The sequence below is a fragment of the Pongo abelii genome, chromosome 17 (assembly GCF_028885655.2).
Source record: "Pongo abelii isolate AG06213 chromosome 17, NHGRI_mPonAbe1-v2.0_pri, whole genome shotgun sequence".
Lineage (NCBI taxonomy): Eukaryota > Metazoa > Chordata > Mammalia > Primates > Hominidae > Pongo > Pongo abelii.
This window is the reverse complement of record NC_072002.2, coordinates 74,284,881-74,305,537: the sequence shown is the minus strand read 5'-3', so window position 1 is coordinate 74,305,537 and position 20,657 is coordinate 74,284,881. Positions and strand designations below refer to the sequence as shown.

The window sequence follows — 20,657 nt, the reverse complement described above, 5'->3', positions numbered from 1 at the left end:
GAGGTGGAGGTTGTAGCGAACTGAGACTGCGCCACTGCACTCCAGCCTGGGTGACAGAGTGAGACTCTTTCTCAAGACAAAATTTAAAAAGTGACTCTAGGTTGCCGCTTGGTTTAGTGGTTAGGAGCACAGATTCTGGAAGCAGAATGGCTAAGTTTAAATTCTAGACCCACCATTTGCTGGCTGTGCGACTCTCGGTAAGTTACCTAACCTCTCTGTGCCTCAGTTCTACTTTTAAAAAAGGACAACGTTAATTCCTACTGCCTAAGGATTTTATGATAATCAAATGTGAATATTTACAAAGGACTGAGTGCCATCCATCTAGAAAGAGCTCTACAAATGTTTAGCAAGTAAAAATATTATTTATTAGCACTTTTTACAAAGTGCTTTACAAGAGGCATCTCACGGATTCATCCGAACAGCTCTTTGAGGCAGAAGCTCTCTTACAAAGGCTAATATGAGATAAATGATACGCATAATTCCATTGACTGGAATCCAGGAGAAATGCAGACTCTTTTTACATTACTACAACCTTCCTCCCAAACTCCTGGCATCCCACAGCCCATCGTCTGCTGTGTTTATGCAGAAAGTGGGACCAGAGATTCTGGACAGCCACCTCTAAAGTGCCAGTGCCTTCACTCTGTACTCCTTCTGCTGCTGCACAGAGGGGCTGAAGGGAGCCAGGATGCAGCCACCCAGCAGGAGGTCAGCCAGGACACTGAGGTCAACATTTGCCACCTTACCTCGTAACTTTTTCAAGAGGCCAAATCAAGCAACGAGGACTAGGGGAAATAGATGGGGAATAGGGGAGCATCTCTGGAGTCCATCTACGTGAGGTCTTATCCTGAGGTTCTGCTTACAAAATTTTAAATACGAAGACTTGATCATGTGTTGAAACTGCACATTTTGTAGACTTGGAAGGATGAAGGGACTTACCAAAGTCACACAGCTACTTAGGAACAAAGTCAGGAGCAGCCCCCAGACAGCATTTCTCTTTTTTTTTTTTTTTTTTTTGGACAGAGTCTTACTCTGTTGCCCAGGCTGGAGTGGAGTGCAGTGGTGCGATCTCGGCTCACTGCAACCTCCACTTCCTGGGTCCAAGCAATTCTCCTGCCTTAGCCTCCCAAGTAGCTGGGACTACAGGCATGCACCACCACGCCCAGCTAATTTTTGTATTTTTAGTGGAGACAGGGTTCCACCATGTTGGCCAGGCTGGTCTCAAACTCTTGACCTCAAGTGATCTGCCTGCCTTGGCCTCCCAAATTGCTGGGATTAGAGGCATGAGCCACAGTGCCCAGGCCCCCAGACAGCATTTCTGCTGGTCTATGACAATGGCTGGACACTGAGTCAGGCACATTAAAGGCAACATCACTTTAACCCTCCAGCAGTATCTCTAGGTGGCCGTTACCATCCCCATTTTATAGATGAGGAAATCCAGGTTGTGTAGCTTACCCAAGATCCCACAGGTAGAAAGTGGCAGGGCTGAGATTTAAAGGTAAGTCTGCCTCATGCCAAGGCCCAAGGGTGGGACCCACATTTCAGTTTCTTAGTTGGAAGCAGATGATAAAATTGGATCAGGCTTCAGCTGCCAGTGTTGACCCACTGCCTCATGGTTGCAACAGATTTACTGATACATTTCCCTCACTCATTGGTTCACTCCTCTTCCTCCCCAGGGCCACAGGTACCCACTTGCAGGTTGTGGTGGTCTATTGCTGTGACACAGTGATGTCAGCACCATTTTAAATCCCAGGAACACAGTGGTGACTCTGAATCATGAGCCCTGACTTGAAGTTGTACAAAGCTGACTTTCAGATTGCACAAGATTTTGATTTTTGCAGTCATCCCTACTGAATTCTGAGTAACAATCACAGGGGAATTGTATTAGGGATCTCTAGAGAGACAGAACTAATGGGATAGATGTATATATGAAAGGGAGTTTATTAAGGAGAATTGACTCCCATGATCACAAGGTGTCAAAGAATTTGTGGACACATTTTACAACCACCACAGTCAGGATTGCCCAGTTGTACTGAAGGTCAGCCCTGAGTGTGCTGGGGAACCGTCTGCCACGTTCTCGGTCCTAGCTCCCAAGGTTGAGAGTTCTCTAAGGGCAGGAACCATGTCTTGGTCACCACTGTAGCCATAGAACCAAGCCAGGACCTGCACATAGTAGGTGTTCAATAAATGTTTGAGACATAAAAGAGGTCATTAACAAATTGAGAGTATGAAATAAGTAGATCCTATTAATTATGGTAATAATGAGTTCTAGTGATATCTAGGCCATCTGGAGCTTATCTAAGCTCACCTACTAACTAGCTGAGTAATGTCATGCAAGTTATTTGCCCTAGAAGGCCTCTAGGTTTACAAAGAGGCTCTTTATAGTTTCTCTGAGCTCTAACTAGCTCTAGTAAAAAGTATATACATATGTCTCATGAAAAGGCTTTGCAGCTTCTCCCACCAAGACAAATGCCAAGGCTCTCCTCTGCCATTGCTTCCTGACCGAGGCTTCCTCTTCTCCTTGCAGATTGCTCTGCTCCCCAACAATGCAGCTGACTTGGGCAAGTATATCACTGGTGACAAGGTGCTGGCCTCAAACGCCTACCTACCAGGACCTCCTGGCCTGCCTGGGGGCCAGGGCCCTCCCGGTGAGTGTGGAGGAGGGCACAGGAGGGTGATCACCAACAGAAAAAGCCTGCCAAAAGCTCACATTTGCTGGGGGCTGGACAGTGTTCTCCAGCTTCCATCGAGGAGAAACAAGGCAGGTGTCCATGGGGCTGCCACACATCCATGCAATGAGAGGGCCTGGGAAATAGGCCCTCAAGCCTGAGAAACCCTCATAGCCAATAGCAATTTGGGAGAAAAAGGTCATTGTCCTGGGATTGGATAAGATTCCTAAAGATCATTTTAAGTTAAAAAAACAAAATGAAAACTATCTTAAAACTTTTTCTGGAAAAATTTTAACATATACAAAAATGGGACAGTATTATGAACCCCCCCTGCTCGGGGCTCCTCACCCAATTCTAACAACTCAGAGCCAGCCTCTTCCTACTACTCCCCAGTCTTCCTTCCACCTTCCCTTATTTGTTCGCATATTTATACCTATATTTATTTTTATACCTAGCTATATGTTTTTACAAGTCAACTGTATTGACATACAAATGATATGTAATGTACTAATTTAAATTACCATTCAAATTTTGACAGATGTATTTACCCATGTAACTCCCATCCTATATTTTAAGATATAGAACATTTCTGTCACCCCAGAAATTTCCCTTCTGTCCGTGTGCACATGTCCACTTCCCCAACTCCCAGTCTAGGCAGACATTGACCTGCTTTCTTTCACTGTAGCTTTACCTGTTCCAGAACTCCATATCACTAGACTCTTTATATATACACACACATATATATATACACATACATATATATACATACATATATACATACATATGTGTGTGTGATATATACGTATATATGTGTATATATGTGTATATATGTATATATGTGTGTGTATATATATATAAAGAAATTCTTGTGAATGTGTACTTTCAGCTTCTTTCATTCAGTATACTGTTTCTGAATATTCACCCTTATTAATTGGACGAAAATCCCGAACATCCTATCATTTCATCAGGAAATATACAATGAGAACTTAAAAAAATAGTTCCAAGTTATTTTATATTTTTAGTACCTCCATAGATACAGCAATAGATTTTTTTTCTCCACACTGGTAAGGGAAATGACGTTAGTGTTAGCAAATGATTCTAAACCTTTGAGTGCCTTATCCCTGGCTATCATTGCTAAGCAGTGTGCTAGGTGTTATGAATGACCTCTTGACATCCTAATTGGGAAGACCAGACACATAGAGCATATGCAAATAGAATAAAACAGTATCCACATGCCCTCCAGGTAAGTGCACAGATGCTTCCTGCTGTGGGAGCTTGAAGGGAGCGAGCACTGTAGTCTGCAGTGGTCAGTGGCATTTAGGTTTGATCTGGATATGGAAGACTGGTAGAATTTGCCCAAGGAGGAAGGACACAGGTGGATTTTCGGTTGGAAAGTCAGCAAGAACAAAAGCTCAGAGTTCTTCATGGAGGATTTGTGTGTTTCCTCTCCACTTATGTCTTAAACTCTTCAAACACAAGCCTGGGTCTCCGTCCATCCAGAGAATAAAACGATTCAGGATTTGGCTTATCCTCGTTCATTCTCTTGGCCTGAGGTACTCTGGGTCATGGTGGAGTTTTCTCCAGCAAACACTTCACACAGGCACCCTCTGGCTGCTTCTAAACAGACTGGAGTCTTTCCTTATAAACTGCTTCCTAGCATAGTCCTCTCCACCCTCCTCTAAGAGAATGCTCTTGCTTTGCTTCTCTGGAGGAAGTCAACTCCAGGCTATAGATCACTAGAACAAAACCAACTGTAGGAGCAGGGGAGCCATTGGCTGTCTTGCTTAATAAATGCCTTGCAAGCTTTCTTCTCCAATGCTGCCATCTGGCTTGTAACATGATTTGAGCTGTCCAGGGTCCTTGATGGAGTAGAGAATGATTGAGGATGAATAAGCTTTTGCAACAGACCCTGCCTTTGAATGGGGACATTCCAAACCCATTTCCTTCTCTCTCTTAATTTCTAGTGTTTGTGGTACCCACCACTGAGACTTATTAAGGAAGCTAGAAAGCTAATAGGCTTTCTCTCACCCTTAAATGAAAGTCCAGTTCCGAGGCCTGTGGTGAATCAGACTGGAGCACCAATACAGGAAACTACTCTGGGTTGTAATCTGTTTAGCTTTGGTGGTAAGGGGGCAGCTGCTGCTTTCTGGCCTCCACTGTCATACATAAGGTGCTGCCATTTGTACATCAAAGTGCCACATTTCAAAGGCACTTCACATACTATGATCTCTGTAGTGTACTGATTGTGTAAATGTGGGTGAGATATTATCTCTGGCCTCTTTTTTGTGCTACTGGAGGTAAAATATTTAGTGAAAGGAGGGATCTGGCACCCTTCCCAAACTCATTGTAGATATACCTGGAACCAGTATTAAGAGTAGGGGTGTGAAACATGTTTGGATGGAACACTGACTGCTTTTAACTTTGGCATAATTATTCTGTGAACTAAAAAAGACTAAATATGAAAAGTTTAAAGTCTCTGTTTCTTTGTTTTATTTGCTGGAGTCTGACTGTCATTCCATCTTGTCACTGCTCTGTCAGTACTAGGGGTTAGGTATGATCAAAAAGTAATTACTATGTGCATTTAAAAGAACAGTTATGAGACAAGTATAGTATAACAATCTTCTCAGTCTCTTCAATGCAGTCACTTAATAAAAAACATTTACTAAGCAGCCTACTATGCATCCAGGACTATCTGAGGATATGCTAATAAGTAAGACACAATTCAAGCTCTCACAGAGCTGATTATCTAAAATGGGTTAAAACACAATGTCCTTCTGCATGCAGAAGAATGAGCTTGGACCCTTACCTTACATCATCTACAAAAATTAACTCAAAATGGATTAAAGAGTGAAATGTAAGACCCTAAAACTGTGAAAATCCTAGAAGAAAACATAGAGGAAAGCTTTATGACATTGGATTTGGTGATGAGTTCTTGGATATGACCCCAAAAGCATAGGCAGCAAAAGCAGTAGATGAATGGGACTACATCAAACTTAAATTTCTGTGTCTCAAAGCAAACAATCAACAGGGCAAAAACAACCTACAGGATGGAAGAAAATAATTGTAAGTCATATATCTGATAAGGGGTTAATATCTAGGATATATAAGAACTTCAATATTCAACAAAAAAGCACCTAATTTAAAAGATGGGAAAAGGACTGGAATAGACATTTCTCCAAAGAAGACACACAAATGGCAAAAAAACATATTAAAAGATGCTCAACATCACTGATCATTAGAGCACTGCAAACCAAAACTACAGTGAGATACCATCCCACACCCATTAGGATGGCCACTATTTTTGAAAAAATACAAGCTTGGGAAACATAGGGAGACCCTGTCTGTATAAAAGAAAATTTAAACTAGCCAGGCTATAGTCTCAGCTACTCAGGAGGCTGAGGTGTAGAAGATCGCTTAAACCCAGGAGGTCGAGGCTACAGTGAGCCATGAATACAACACTGCATTCCAGACTGTGTGACAGAGCAAAACCCCCTCTCAAAAAAAAAAAACCACCAAGAAAATAAGTATTGACAAGGATATGGAAAAATTGGAACCCTGTGCACTGTTGGTGTGAATGCAAAATGGTTCAGTCACTGTGGAAAAGAGTGTGGAGATTCCTCAAAATATTAAACATATCAAGAGGCTTAAGCAGGAGGATCACATGGGCTCAGGAGTTCGAGGCCAGCCTAGGCAACAGAGACCCTAACTCAAAATAAATAAATAAATAAATATATATATATATATATATATATATATATATATATATATATATGAATGAGATCCAGAAATCCCACTCCTGGGTGTATACTCCGAAGAATTAAAAGCAGAATCTTGAAGAGATACTCGCACACCCATCTTCATAGCAGCACTTTTCACAATAGCCAAGAGGTGGAAGCAACCCAAGTGTCCATCAGTGGATATAACCCAGGTGTCCATCAATGGATAAGAATGGAAAAACAAAATGTGACATACACATACAATGGAATATTATTCAGCCTTTAAAAAGATGGAAATTTTGACACAGGGTACAATATAGATGAATCTTAAGGATATTAGGCTAAGTGAAATAAGCTAGTCAAAAAATGACACACTATATAATTACACTTATATAAGGTATCTAAAATAAACTCATAGAAACAGAAAGTAGACTAGTGGTTACCGGGGGCTGAGCAGAGTGGAAAATGGGGAGTTATTCGGTGGTCTAGAGTTTCTGTTTTTCAGGATGAGAAAGTTATAGAGATCTGTTGTACAACAATGGGAATATACTTAACATTACTAAACACTACATTTAAAAAATAGTTAAGATGGGCTAGGGGCTGTGGCTCACACCTGTAATCTCAGCACTTTGTGGGGCCTGAGGTGGGCAGATCACTTGAGGTCAGGAGTTCGAGACCAGCCTGGCCAACATGGTGAAACCCTGTCTCTACTGAAAATACAAAAAATTAGCCGGGGGTGGTGGCAGGCACCTGTAATCCCAGCTACTTGGGAGGTTGAGGCGGGAGAATTACTTGAACCTGGGAAGCAGAGGTTGCAGTGAGATGAGATTGCACCACTGCACTCCAGCCTAGGTGACAGAGCAAGACTCCATCTCAAGAAAAAAAAAAAAAAAAAAGTTGGCAAATTTTGTGTATTTTTTATCACAAGTTTTTGAAAATGCTTGTCAGGCCCTCACTCTCTCTTCCCTCATCCCCTCATCCCCTCATCCCCCCATCCCCTCATCCCCCCATCCCCTCATCCCCCCAGCTGATGTTCAAGGCCTAAAGCAGAGGTGAACATGCTGATGTCTGTACCCAGGTGCTGCCCCACAGACACAGCTGCGGCCCTTGAGCCAGCAAGGTGTCCGCTAGAGTCCCCGGTGTGGGCAGAAATGCTGTGTTCCGCACACAAGCGGGGAAACGCCGCAAACCCAACCCAATACAAAGCGGCTGTTTATAACTCTCTGTGCTGTGGGTCAAGACAGATGACGCCTAAAGATCTCTTCCCCATCAGCTTCCATGATAAGGTGGTATGCCGTATTCTGGCACACATGCAAACAACCATTATCAGACACAAGAGCGGATGACTTGTTGTTAAACTCGGTATAGTCTCAGTGTTGTGTCGATACAGGCCTCTGAAAAGAATTAAAAAAACAAAACACAACGCCTCAACCTCTACAGAGATGGGCAGGTCACATAGATACATAGAAAGGAGCTGGGCAGGAGCAGTTGGAAACAAGGGAACTGAACCAAACCAGAGAGCACTCACCCCATGTAAAGGGGCAGCCCCTACTGAGAACTCCAGTTGGTTGTGCTGATGATGGAATTGTGGTTTTTGTGCTTCCTGTTTCAAACCAGAGCCAGGAACCCAGATTATTATATGAAATCTCCCAATTTTTATTTTTATTTATTTATTTATTTTTGAGATGGAGTCTCACTCTGTTGCCTAGGCTGGAAAGCAGTGGCACGATCTCGGCTCACTGCAACCTCTGCGTCCCAGGTTCAGGAGATTCTCCTGCCTCAGTCTCCCAAGCAGCTAGGATTACAGGCGCTTGCCACCAAGCCCAGCTAATTTTTGTATTTTTAGTAGAGATGGGGTTTCACTGTGTTGGCCAGGCTGGTCTCAAACTCCTGACCTCAAGTGATCTGCCCACCTCGGCCTCTCAAAGTGCTGGGATTACAGGCGTTAGCTACCACACCTGGCACCAATTTTTACATGTTAAGAATGCTCGGAAGAAAATGATATGCATAAACAGAAAACACATACATGTACAGTGCATGAATATATATAAACAAACATACATTATACTATACATATACTGCAAGCATGTACAATGAAGTAAGCAATTAATTCTTACTTTCAGAAGCCTGTATCGACACAGCACTGAGACTATACCGAGTTTAACAAGTCATCTGTTTTTGTGCCTGTCTGATGATAGTCGTTGGTACGACAGGGGAGATGTTAAAATGTTTTTGGAGATACGTGATCTGTGGTGATGAAGACAAGACAGAAAGAATAGTGTGAGCTGCATTGTGTGCTATGGTATGGTTTATTCAGGGAGGATGGGACTATGGGGCGATTAGGAACGAGGCAATCATGGAAAAAATGCTTGGCAAGAAAGACAAGAATGAACAAGGATACTATGCTGAGGAGTTAGAGCTTTATTCTCTATGCAGAGGGGAGCCACTGTAGGGTTTTCTTTTTCTCCTTGGACTCCAATTACACTTATGTTAGATGGTTCGATATTATCTCACCTCTTTTGGATGCTTCATTTTATTTTCCTCTTTCTGATTCACTTTGAGTAACTGTTGACTTATCTTTAAGTTCACTGATTCTTTGCTCAGCTGCAAGCAGTCTGTTGATGAGCCTATATTATTTTCATACATGATATTATATTTTTCATTTCCATTTGACTTTTTCCTTTAATTTCCATCTCTCTGCTGAAATCCCTCATCTGTTCAGACATGCTGTTTATCTTTTCCACCAGCACCGTTCACATACTGTTATTTTAAAGCCCATATCTCATTATTCCAACATCTGGGTCCCCTCTGAGGCTTGTCCTGCTGATTGTTCTATCACTTGACAATTTGTTTTTTGTTTTGATTTTTTTTTTTTTTTTTTGAGATGGAGTCTTGCTTTGTCACCCAGGCTGGACTGCAGTGGTACAATCTCAGCTCACTGCAACCTCCGCTTCCCAAGGTTCAAGCAATCCTCCTGCCTCAGCCTCCTAAGTAGCTGGGATTACAGCTACCCACCACCACACCTGACTAATTTTTGTATTTTTAGTAGAGATGGGGTTTCACCACGTTGCCCAGGCTGGTCTTGAACTCCTGACCTCAGGTGATCCACCCGCCTCAGCCTCCCAAAGTGCTGGGATTACAGGCGTGAGCCACTGTGCCCAGCCCTTTTCTCTCCATGTCTGAAAATTTTGGATTGGATGCCAGATATCATTTGCAGAGAAACAGTAGAGACTGAGATACATGGTTATCACTCCTGGAGGTGGGGACCCTCTTCTTTTGTCAGGCCACTGCCATGGGAAGCTGAGTCAACCTAATGAATAACTGAGCTGGGTTTTGGCTTTATTGTCACTATATTTACTTTGTGTTCCACAGTCTTCAAATAATTCCTCCAATGGCAGGATGCTGTTACCTTATGCTTAGTGGAGGCCTAGGTTACCAGTGGATTTTTCTCAGTGTTTATACTCTGAGCTTTCAGCAGCCCCTACACACACACCTGTGCCACAGAGGGGTTCTCTCTCGACACTGTAGATTGCTATTACTTACTCCATGCTAGAGCTGTGGGGCAAGGGGACATTTTCAGTTCTCCTGTTCCAGCTGCAATCCTAAGCATGACCTATGCTTCTGGGCCTTGGGGTGAGAAGATCTTCCCCACATCCCCCGACTCATCCCCCAGCATGCCTTGTACCTGTGGCAAATCTTGGCCAGAAGAACATTTCCTACCCCTCACTAAAAAGTAAGGAATATTTCTCTGGGGCCTGCAAGAGAGAGTGAGTTTGTTGACCCACCCACTGCCTTGAGACATTTGCACCAAAAGGTTGAAAGTAGGTGGGTTACATAGTAAGACTTGTTTTAGATGTGTCATCCCTATAGAAATGTCAAAAATGGGCAAGGGGTGAAAAGACTGGTGAGGGCCAGAGAGACTAGCAATGAGGCAAGAGTCAAAGCAAATATAAGGAAGGCCTAGCAGATGTTTTAGTAATTACTATGCATGAAGTACTATGCTAAGTGGTATGTGTATATCTGAAATCTCATTTAACACAACTACTCTGTAAGGAAGATTTTTATTAGCCCAGCTTTACAGATGAGATGAGAAACAAGCTCAGAAAGCTCACACGACTTGTCAGATTCAAACCCAAGTCTCCCTGATGCTAAACCCTGTACTCTTAACTGCTCTCCAGCCATGATCACCACCTCTGCCGTGGTGGCCACCACTCTGCTGTGATCCAGTGGACAGAAGGGAGCAGACAGCTGTGAGATGTTAAAGAGCTAAAATGCACAGGAGCTGGCCACTGATTCAAAAAGGAGGTTGCAGAAATAGGGAAATATAGAGGAAGACTGTCCAGTTTTTGGCTTGAGTGGATGCGTGACTGGCAGTCCGTGAAAAGAGAGGAAGATGGGGAAGCCGCTTTTGATCGTATCAAGTTTAAAATGCCCGTGGGACAGCCTGATGCAGATGTCAGAAGGCAAAGGCAGAGAGAGTACAAAGAGAAATGGCTGCAGGGGCCCTGGACTCCTGTTAGCCAGGGCCCTTTGTCCTTCTCATGTGCTGTGAGCTAATGAGGTGTTCTTTGATTACAGGCTCACCAGGACCAAAGGGAAGCCCAGGCTTCCCCGGTATGCCAGGCCCTCCTGGGCAGCCCGGCCCACGGGGCTCAATGGGACCCATGGGACCATCTCCTGATCTGTCCCACATTAAGCAAGGCCGGAGGGGCCCTGTGGTCAGTATCTTATCAGAGATCCACTTCCTGTTTGGGGGAAAATGTGTTTTTGTCCCATGCTTTTGCCTGTGGTTAAACCAGATCCTTTTGTATTATAGGGTCCACCAGGTGCACCAGGAAGAGATGGTTCTAAGGTAAGACTTATGAGTGGTCCTCACAAGCTAAAGGTCTCTCACTTTCGATTTTTTTGTTTTGTTTTGTTTTTGTTTTTTGAGATGGTCTTGCTCTGTCACCCAGGCTGGAGTGCAGTGGCACAATCTTGGCTCATTACAACCTCTGCCTCTCTGGCTCAAGCCCAATTCTCCTGCCTCAGCCTCCCGAGCAGCTGGGACCACAGGCATGCACCACCACTTCTGGCTAATTTTTGGGTTGTTTTTTTTTTTTTTTTTTTTTGAGACAGAGTCTCGCTTTGTCACCCAGGCTGGAGTGCAGTGGCATGATCTCAGCTCACTGCAAGCTCCACCTCCCAGGTTCACGCTGTTCTCCTGCCTCAGCCTCCCAGGTAGCCAGGACTACAGGCGCCCACCACAACACCCAGCTAATTTTTTTGTATTTTTAGTAGAGACAGGGTTTCACCATGTTAGCCAGGATGGTCTCGATCTCCTAACCTTGTGATCCACCCGCCTTGGCCTCCCAAAGTGCTGGAGTTACAGGCGTGAGCCACCACACCCGGCCTAATTTTTGGATTTTTTAGTAGAGACGGGGTTTCGCCATGTTACCCAGGCTGGCCTTAAACTCCTGAGCCCAGGTGATCTGCCCGTCTCGGCCTCCCAAAGTGCTGGTATTACAGGTGTGAGGCACCGCTCCTGGCCTGAAGGTCTCTCACTTTCTACCTCTTGCACTGACATCCAGGAAAGCTCACCAAACACTGTTTACCGACCCCATTTTGCATGCAGCAAAAGTGAGACACAGATACCAGATATAACTTTTTCCCCAAAGCTGGGAACAAAATCTGAAAAGCCATTGTCTTAAATTCCAAAACCAACCCCAAACCACTCAACTACCACAACCACTCACAGGAAAAATGACCCCTATAAATTTTAATTGAGCCTCTGTGTTGTGATACTCACATGTTTTTCTCTTTAACCAGTGTTGCTTTACAGGATAGCTTTTTGTGTGTTTCCATTTCTGTGAGATTTCTCAGGAACAGGAGATGCTCCATTCTTTTTGCAAGCAGGGTGGTTCCCCTCTGAGAGCTGCCTGCTCTTTTTTGCCTCACAAAGAAGTCAGTGTGAGTTACTTCAGAAAGTTTGTTACTCCACATGCTGCTGGGAAATATGAACATTCCTCTTGCCAAGAAGGTTTGAAAATATATGGGCTTGAGGGAAATCAGAATGAGAGACTCTTGACCCAAGCAGTCCTGTTCAAATAAGTGGTCCCGTGAGTCCAGCTCAGTTTTACATATGTTTTCTATAGAAAATATTTGTTGTTTTGTGCAGGGAAGTGGTTATGGTGGGTGTATAAATAGAGACTATTGTTGTGATATCCATGTGCTCTAGAAAGCTAACCCTGGCCTTTCTGTTTTTAGGGGGAGAGAGGAGCGCCTGGGCCCAGAGGGTCTCCAGTAAGTAGCACTCTGTGTCCTGCTTCCCCAGGGGAACATTCTCAGGGATGCAGCTCTGATGAGCCTATAGGTCGGTCTAGTAGCAAAAACCCGCCCTTTCCTGATGCCACGCAGCCCACCTGAACAGAACTCTGTGGTTAGGAAGAGAGTCATAAAAGCCCTTAGCTGCTAGTTTGGATTTATTTTTCAAATTTGTTTTCTGTTGTTGTTTTTTCTTTTATCATGGCTAATCTTTATTTGAAATGTCTTTCCTAAAGCTCAAAACCCTGCTATGCCATGAGTCTGTTTCCAAGTATTATCATAAAACATTTGAAAGGTCTAGGAAAGAAATCTGTGGGTTTAAATCATAACTCTGCATACTTGAGAATTTAGCCACTGCTACAACCCTAGCAGGTCAGATGGCCATCTCCTCTTAAAAAATGCAAAACCACGCAGGGCTGTTTAGGACCTGAGAAGAAATTAGGTGCATATATGCATAGTATCTGGGAGATTAAAAATGAGAAATAGTAGTATTCAAAAGCATAGAAAATTCAAACCACTTCACTGCTTCTGAAGAAGTATCATTTCTGAAATCCAACAGCTGTGGCTACAGAGGTAGGAGTCGTGGGTTCCCATCTCAACTCTTCTACCTGCTAGCTTTCTGACCACGGGCACATCACTGAGGGTCTCTGGGCATTCATTCCCCGCACTGTGCAGTGGCGATAGTGGAATCTGACCTGCCATCCCTCAAGTGGCTATTGTGAGGGTCAAATGATATGAAAATACTGTGCCTCTCTTAGTGCTTTACGGTGTAAGCTTTGCTTCCACGGTGCCCGCTGCTGTAGCAGCAGTTGTGGGAGGTGATAACAATTTTACTACAAGCTTCTGACAAGCCCAGAACATGAGTGTTTATGCATTTCTTTTTTACTATGGCCCACACAGCACTGTATGAAATTAAGGCTTAGTAAATACTATACAATGATAAAGGATACTCAATACATAGAAAAATTAGGAAGATTTTGTTTAGACCTTTCCTAGTCAATGAGGAGTTGACGTCTTTACAACATCCTCTCAACTTCATTTAGTTTGTGCTTATAGTCAGCCGTCTTATAAACATTTTAATAATTTTGCTTAAAAAAAACAGCATTTTTTTTTTTTTGAGACAGGGTCTCATTCTGTCACCTGGGCTGGAGTGCAGTGGCACAATCTCAGCTCACTGCAGCCTCGACCTCCTGGGCTCAAGCGATCCTCCCACCTTAGGCTCCCAAGTAGCTGGATCCACAGGTGCCCACCACCACACCTGGCTAAATTTTTGTTGTATTTTTTTGTAGAGACAGGGTTTCACCATGTTGTCCAGGTTGGTCTTGAACTCCCGGGCTCAAGCTATCCATCCACCTCGGCCTCCCAAAGTGCTAGGATTATAGGCGTGAGCCACCACACCTGGCCCAGATAACATTTTTGAATACGTATTACGTTCAAAGCCCTTTACACATATTTACTTACTTAAATCCTCACTTATGAATCCTACAAAACCCTATGAAGTTGGGACTATTATTATCCCCATTTTACAGATGGGGAAACTGAACCTCAAGAAATTAAGACCACACAGAGACCACACAGCTAGTAAGCGGCAGAGATGAGATTCAAATCCAACAGAACCCCAGTCTCTTGACCACTGCTCTGCTGCCTTCATAAACATCTTCCAGAACTGCTTTGGAAAGTAACCTAGGAGAGTTATCTTATATCCTCTCCTCTACTGGATTTGATAAAGAGTTAGGAGGGAGGAAAGGTGAATACATCACCAAAGCTCATCTGAGAAGTGAGAGAATTAGAAAACAATATGGAGGACCCCCAGGCTCCTGTAGCAGTCCTCACATTGACTCCATTTGGGGCACAGAGTTATTGAGAAAGTAGTTGCCAGCAAGCAGCAGGTTAAGTCATGGAGCCCCGGAGGCCATTGCTGTCTGTCATATTCTAGCTTTGATTCCTCCCATGTACACAGGGACCCCCTGGTTCTTTTGACTTCCTGCTACTTATGCTGGCTGACATCCGCAATGACATCACTGAGCTGCAGGAAAAGGTGTTCGGGCACCGGACTCACTCTTCAGCAGAGGAGTTCCCTTTACCTCAGGAATTTCCCAGCTACCCAGAAGCCATGGACCTGGGCTCTGGAGATGACCATCCAAGAAGAACTGAGACAAGAGACTTGAGAGCCCCCAGAGACTTCTACCCATAGCACATCCCAACACCGTGACACCAAAGGAAGACAAAGATGAACTCACCTGCAGTTAAACCATCTAAAGAGAAAAAACACCACTGGAGACCTAGAAAACATACATTTTTCTCTTCTCTTCTCTTCTCCTGACGTCTCTCCACTCCTCTTCTTCCAAATACAATACTATTTTCAGGGTCCCCTCCTAGGCCTGCGGACATGAGGGAGTGAATGATTGATTTACCTGCTTCTCACTAAGAGTCCGTTGGGGTGGTTTGCGTTGTAACTTTTCTTTTACATCCTATTTTTCCAGGAACTTTGGATTTAAGTACTCTCACAGTGTCTTAAATCATAAATTCTTGAAGTTAAATTTGGCAGAGTATCAAAAGGGGGAAAATGGCAAAGTGAGCTCTAAGAAAATGTGAGTCTGCTTCTAAGATGTGTGTTCAGAATAGACCATAACTCCTCTAGTATCAAAATTAGGGCTCTTCAGTTAAAAAGGGGTGGGGAGGACAAACGTGTAGATGTACTTTGGTGGAGAATTCTTTTTCCTTATGCTTCTAGTAGACTTTAAATATTGTATCCCCTTGTCAAACCTTGTTTCCCAAATTCAATTAAAGAGAGGAGAGAATTGAATGGCGTTTAGAGAAGATAGAAAAGAATTACAGTCATATATTTACTGTTATATAGATTGCCACATTCTAAAATTCAAATATGGTGCTTAAGGTTTCATGCCATGCTTAACTGTAAGTATCCTATTTAGGGAAAAAGATTAAACTCTCTTTTCAAAAAAAACAAAGTGAAATGCCTGGATTCACATTAAAACAATGGGCTCTGGTTTGCTAGCATATTTTAAAGCTGTTTAATCAACAGTGGAGCCTGCTCTATAAATAGAGATTATTTGTTCAATAAAGTGGCTGAGCTTAGAGAGGGGTGCAGAATTCCTGGTTCTGAGCAGATGCCCAGAAGGTACCATTAGGTGCCATGATCCAGGCTGAACCAATATACAGTGGGGCTGAAGTCTGCAAGGAGGTTGCTGGCTTGGGCTGACCTCACTAACGCCGTCAGCAGCAGTAGGTAAATTTGCTCTCCTTGGGTGTTACAAGTTTTTATCTGGAGCCAACCAAGCTTGCCACCAACATATTGAGAGTAATACACTATGGAAAGTTATCTTGGATGGGGAGAAAAAAAAATAGTGGTTTTCCTTGTTTGCAAAAACTTCCTTCCTATTCCCATTTTTTCTTAATTTTCTTTAATTTAGTCCAAGTTCCAGTTCTTTTAGGCCTTCTCTTTGATTTATTTTCCCCTGCATGTGAGAAGCAGTTCAGAAAAGGGTGCATTTCTCCACCTCCTAGTGAGTTAGAGTGTTTTCTCAGAGCACCTCTGGGTCGCAAAGGGAAGCATGTTCCTGCCAAGGTTTGCTGTGGATTCAGAAGCACCAGGAGCAAGAGACCAGAAGGATGATCTGCTCCTTTGTAACGTTGTTGAGGGCCCTCTTGTTTCCAATGAGCAGCTTATAGGTTACTCACAGTCCACTTTCTCATTGGACACACAAAATGGCTCTTTATCTACCTTTGCGGGAGATTTTTCACTCTCCTGCAAATGATCGTTCTCACACTCATATTAGCTCATGTGGGAATTTCCCATCCTGCCATGTCCTTTCCCATTTCTTTTTGGCTTTTTTTGCCTCCTCTGCCTCCTCTGCCTCCTCCTTTTAGCCCACATCATTTAACTCCACTACTGTGAAAGCTTGCTTAAAGAAAATCCCTCTTGGCCGGGCGTGGTAGCCCACGCCTCTAATCCCAGCACTTTGGGAGGCCGAGGCAGGCAGATCACAAGGTCAGGAGATCGAGACCAGCCTGACCAACATGGTGAAACCCCGTCTCTACTAAAAATACAAAAATTAGCTGGGCGTGGTGGCGCATGCCTGTAATCCCAGCTACTCAGGAGGCTGAGGCAGGAGAATTGCTTTAACCTGGGGGGCGGAGCCGAAATTGCGCTACTGCACTCCAGCCTAGGCAACAGAGGGAGACTCTGTCTCATAAAAAAAAAAAAAAAAAAAAAAAAAAAGGCCGGGCTTGGTGGCTCACACCTGTAATCCCAGCACTTTGGGAGGCTGAGGCGGGCGGATCACGAGGTCAGGAGATCGAGGATCACGAGGTCAGGAGATCGAGACCACAGTGAACCCCATCTCTACTAAAAATACAAAAAACTAGCCGGGCGCGGTGGTGGGTGCCTGTAGTCCCAGCTACTCGGGAGGCTGAGGCAGGAGAATGGCGTGAACCCGGGAGGCGGAGCTTGCACTGAGCCGAGATCGCGCCACTGCACTCCAGCCTAGGCGACAGTGAGACTGTCTCAAAAAAAAAAAAAAAAAAAAAAAGAATATCCCTTTTGTTGTGTTTGAATGCTTTTGTTGTGTTTGAATGCCACCTTTCAGTCTTCTTCCTTAAGAATGATAGGAAGGGGCTTTGCAAATCTCTAGTGGCAACAGCCTTCCTTCCCTTCTTCCTACCATGTTGGAAATGCAGGACTCATGTCAGTCAGCAGGTGTCTGAGTCTTTCATGAACGCTTTGCTCCTCTATGTCTCATTTATGCAAAATTCCTGGTGACTGTCCACTAACATTTCTAAAGTGAAAGCAAACTTTCACTTTAAAAAAAGTGAGCAAGAGGATCACTTGAGCCCAGGAGTTCAAGGCCAGTCTAGGCAACATAGCAAGACCCCACCCCTAAAAAAAAAAAATAAGTTTTATTAAATGTGGCATTTTCCCCTAGAAGGGCAGAAACCCCAGGAACCAGTCTGCCTCTTTTTGAATAAAGCACACTTTTTAAAAAGAAAAAATTTCCTTTTAGGGCGGGGTGCTCGTTTTCTAGCATCTTTTCTTCCTCCTCTTTGCAAAATTCAACATTCATGACAGAGGGCCACGTCAACCACGGGTTTATAAAGAAAGGAACTGAACAGCTGTTGATTCCCATCTGGAATATATTTAATGTTTGCCTGCTTGTGGAGCATGGTATTTAAAGGGTGTGGAAGGATGAATGTTTAAAAAGAAAACATAAAACTATGCACAAGCTGTATGAGAGATGGCTAGGTCCATCTATGTTTTTTTTTTTAAATGAAGAATTTTAATACCTTTTCTTTGACAGTGAACTGTATTTAGAAATATGATCTTTATTGTGAAATGCTCATAAAATGCAACCAAACTGCATGTTTGGCCATAGGCTAAAATAATATATTAAAAGAATTAATGGGAAGTAGTATTGTCTGGGTTTCATGAAACTATTCCAGATAATATTCTCCAGCAAAACTTACAGTAACCTGTATTTTATAACATCAATCTGCTGGACCAAGTTAATTTAGAAAATAATTTTTAATCCTCAGATTTTCAAAACTTGGACTACTGCAAGACTGATATGTACTTTTTATGCCCAAATTATATTTTTCAAAGATAGGACATCATAAGGCATCATTATTTCTAATGTATCTTTTAACTAGATAGAAAAAGCTTTACTGTCTAAATAGGACTTCTGCTCAAAACCTAATGGGAAAGCTATTTCTGGGGTAAGATTTGCTACAGTGCTTCTAGGTCTTTCATGTTTTATAGTGAAAAAGATCTTTGTACACCTCCTCAACCTGTTAGTAGAAATGTTGACTTCGATTTTTGCACCCTCTTCACAGGAACTCATAAGTTGCCTCTGTTCTTGGAAAGCAATGGGAATAAAAATATGCTGTTGAAAATAGTGCATGGGGCCAGGCACAGTGGTTATGCCTGTAATCCCAACACTTTGGGAGGCTGAGGTGGGCGCATCATGAGGTCAGGAGATCAAGACCATCCTGACCAACACATGGTGAAACCCCATCTTTACTAAAATAAAATTAAAAAAAAAATTAGCCGGGCGTGGTGGTGCACGCCTGTAGTCCCAGCTACTCGGGAGGCTGAGACAGAAGAATTGCTTGAAACCGGGAGGTGGAGGTTGCAGTGAGCCAAGATCGCGCCACTGCACTCCAGCCTGGCAAAAGAATGAGACTCTGTGTCGAAAAAAGAAAATAGTACGTGGAGGGCATGCATTTTAGTTTAGGAAACCCCCCTCCCTTCCCAGTTCCAGAGGGAGAAATTATAAGCTATACTGTGCCAAAAGCGAGTGGGACTGCAGAGAGGATGGTACCTTTTCTCACCTTCTGAGTTAATGCCCGACATCTGCCATAGGATTCATTGACCAAAGGAAGTCATTTCTACCGTATAAACTCAGACAGGAGTGTCATAACCCAACAGGTAAATAATAAATGTTCATTGGAAGGTTTTGGAAGGAAGGAAAGGGGAGTATCACCCCACCAAATACCAGCGAAGAGCACCCTGGCTTTGGCCATCTTTCCAAGGTTCATAACTGCTGTGGGCCTGGTGAGCCCTGTTCCCAAGTATGCAAGGAAAGGCTTCTCCAGGCCAAACATTGCTGTAGGTTTTCAGGCAGCAACTCCCCCATCATATTTTGGGTGTCATTCCCCACTATCTCTCCCCACTTCTCAGCCTGAGCCTCAGAAACAACCACAGCAGCCTCATTCTGCAGACTTAACATCTGTCAGATAACCTTTCTGAAAAGGAAAGTTATTGCAGGAATCCAGGGCAAACAACAAGTAGAATAGAGCCATCTAAAGTTATTAATAATGAGTTCAGGGAAATAGATGAATTTTTTCCTGGCACAGTCAATATTTATATCTCACAACAAGTCAAAAATAATTTTCCATTTGGAAAACAAAACACACCATGACTGTAATTGTTAAGGCATATAATCATGAACTTCACATGCTCCCTCAACAAATGTTATTGCTCTAGGGAAATCATAGAAAAGGATCCTCTTATTCCCCAGGGGATCAAAGCAAGTCCCCTTAGGAATTTCATGTGTGCCGTGGGTCTGTTTTTTTTTTTTCACAGTGACTAGTCATGTACTGGAGTAGCTCTGTTGTTCATTATTTGTAACAGGTCCATATAACAGTCAAGTTAGCATTCAAACAATTATGGATGTGATACTATGATGTACTTTTGTTACGATTGTATATGCTTAATGACAAAGTTATTTTTCTTACATTGCTCTACTGTGTTTTGTCTTGACACCTGGTTTTGTGAAGCAAGTCATCTTTTTACCCAATGAACAAGGAGATGGAGAGGTACATTTCTCTTGAGAGCTGGAATCTAGAATCTGGGTCAGCCACCTCCTGAAGTCTGGGTGTGGTCAGAGCATTTGAATCTGAATCAAGGTCTGAAGGCCCAGGTACCACTGAATGTGGGTCTCAGAGATCCAGTTCCCTAGCTGAGATTCCCAGGGTGAGATTTTCAAACCGAGAACCCTCTAGACGCTCATTGGAGCTGCTTTAGGAGCTCACAAACGAGAGGCCTGTGAAGACTGAGTGCTCCCTGCCCCCAGTGCTGCACTCACAGTGACTCAGTGTCCAACTAGTTTTCTGTTTTGGATTAGAATTCCATGTAAGATTTCCTCTGGGAGATGCAGTGGCTCACGCCTGTAGTCCCAGACACTGGAGCGAGAGGATCACTTGAGCCCAGGAGTTCAAGGCCAGTCTGGGCAACATAGCAAGACGCCATCCCTAAAAAAAAAGATAAGTTTTATTAAATGTGGCACTTTCCCCTAGAAGGGCAGAAACCCCAGGAACCAGTCTGCCACTTTTTGAATAAAGCAGACTTTTTAGAAAGAAAAAAATTCCTTTTAGGGTGGGGGGAAAGTTGACTACCTTAAAAATAAAGTTGGAGGGAGGAACTCTCATGAACTGGTAGCTAAAGTCTTCTATGTAA

General features: G+C 43.4%; 1 protein-coding gene across 8 annotated transcripts in view; it reads left to right on the top strand.

Moving 5' to 3' along the window:
- Positions 1-19,935, top strand: part of CCBE1 (collagen and calcium binding EGF domains 1) — a 262,780-nt gene extending 242,845 nt beyond the window's left edge. For 7 of the 8 annotated variants that reach the window (XM_054538032.2, XM_063716921.1, XM_063716923.1 and 4 more), the window contains 5 exons: positions 2,525-2,645; positions 10,961-11,100; positions 11,199-11,234; positions 12,629-12,664; positions 14,646-19,935. In XM_054538032.2, coding sequence (XP_054394007.1) covers positions 2,525-2,645; positions 10,961-11,100; positions 11,199-11,234; positions 12,629-12,664; positions 14,646-14,879 — 567 coding nt within the window. In that variant the 3' untranslated portion in view covers positions 14,880-19,935. The remainder of the gene's footprint in view (positions 1-2,524; positions 2,646-10,960; positions 11,101-11,198; positions 11,235-12,628; positions 12,665-14,645) is intronic. The other variant, XM_024236078.3, reaches the window with a different exon arrangement.
- The last annotated feature ends 722 nt before the right edge of the window (positions 19,936-20,657 follow it).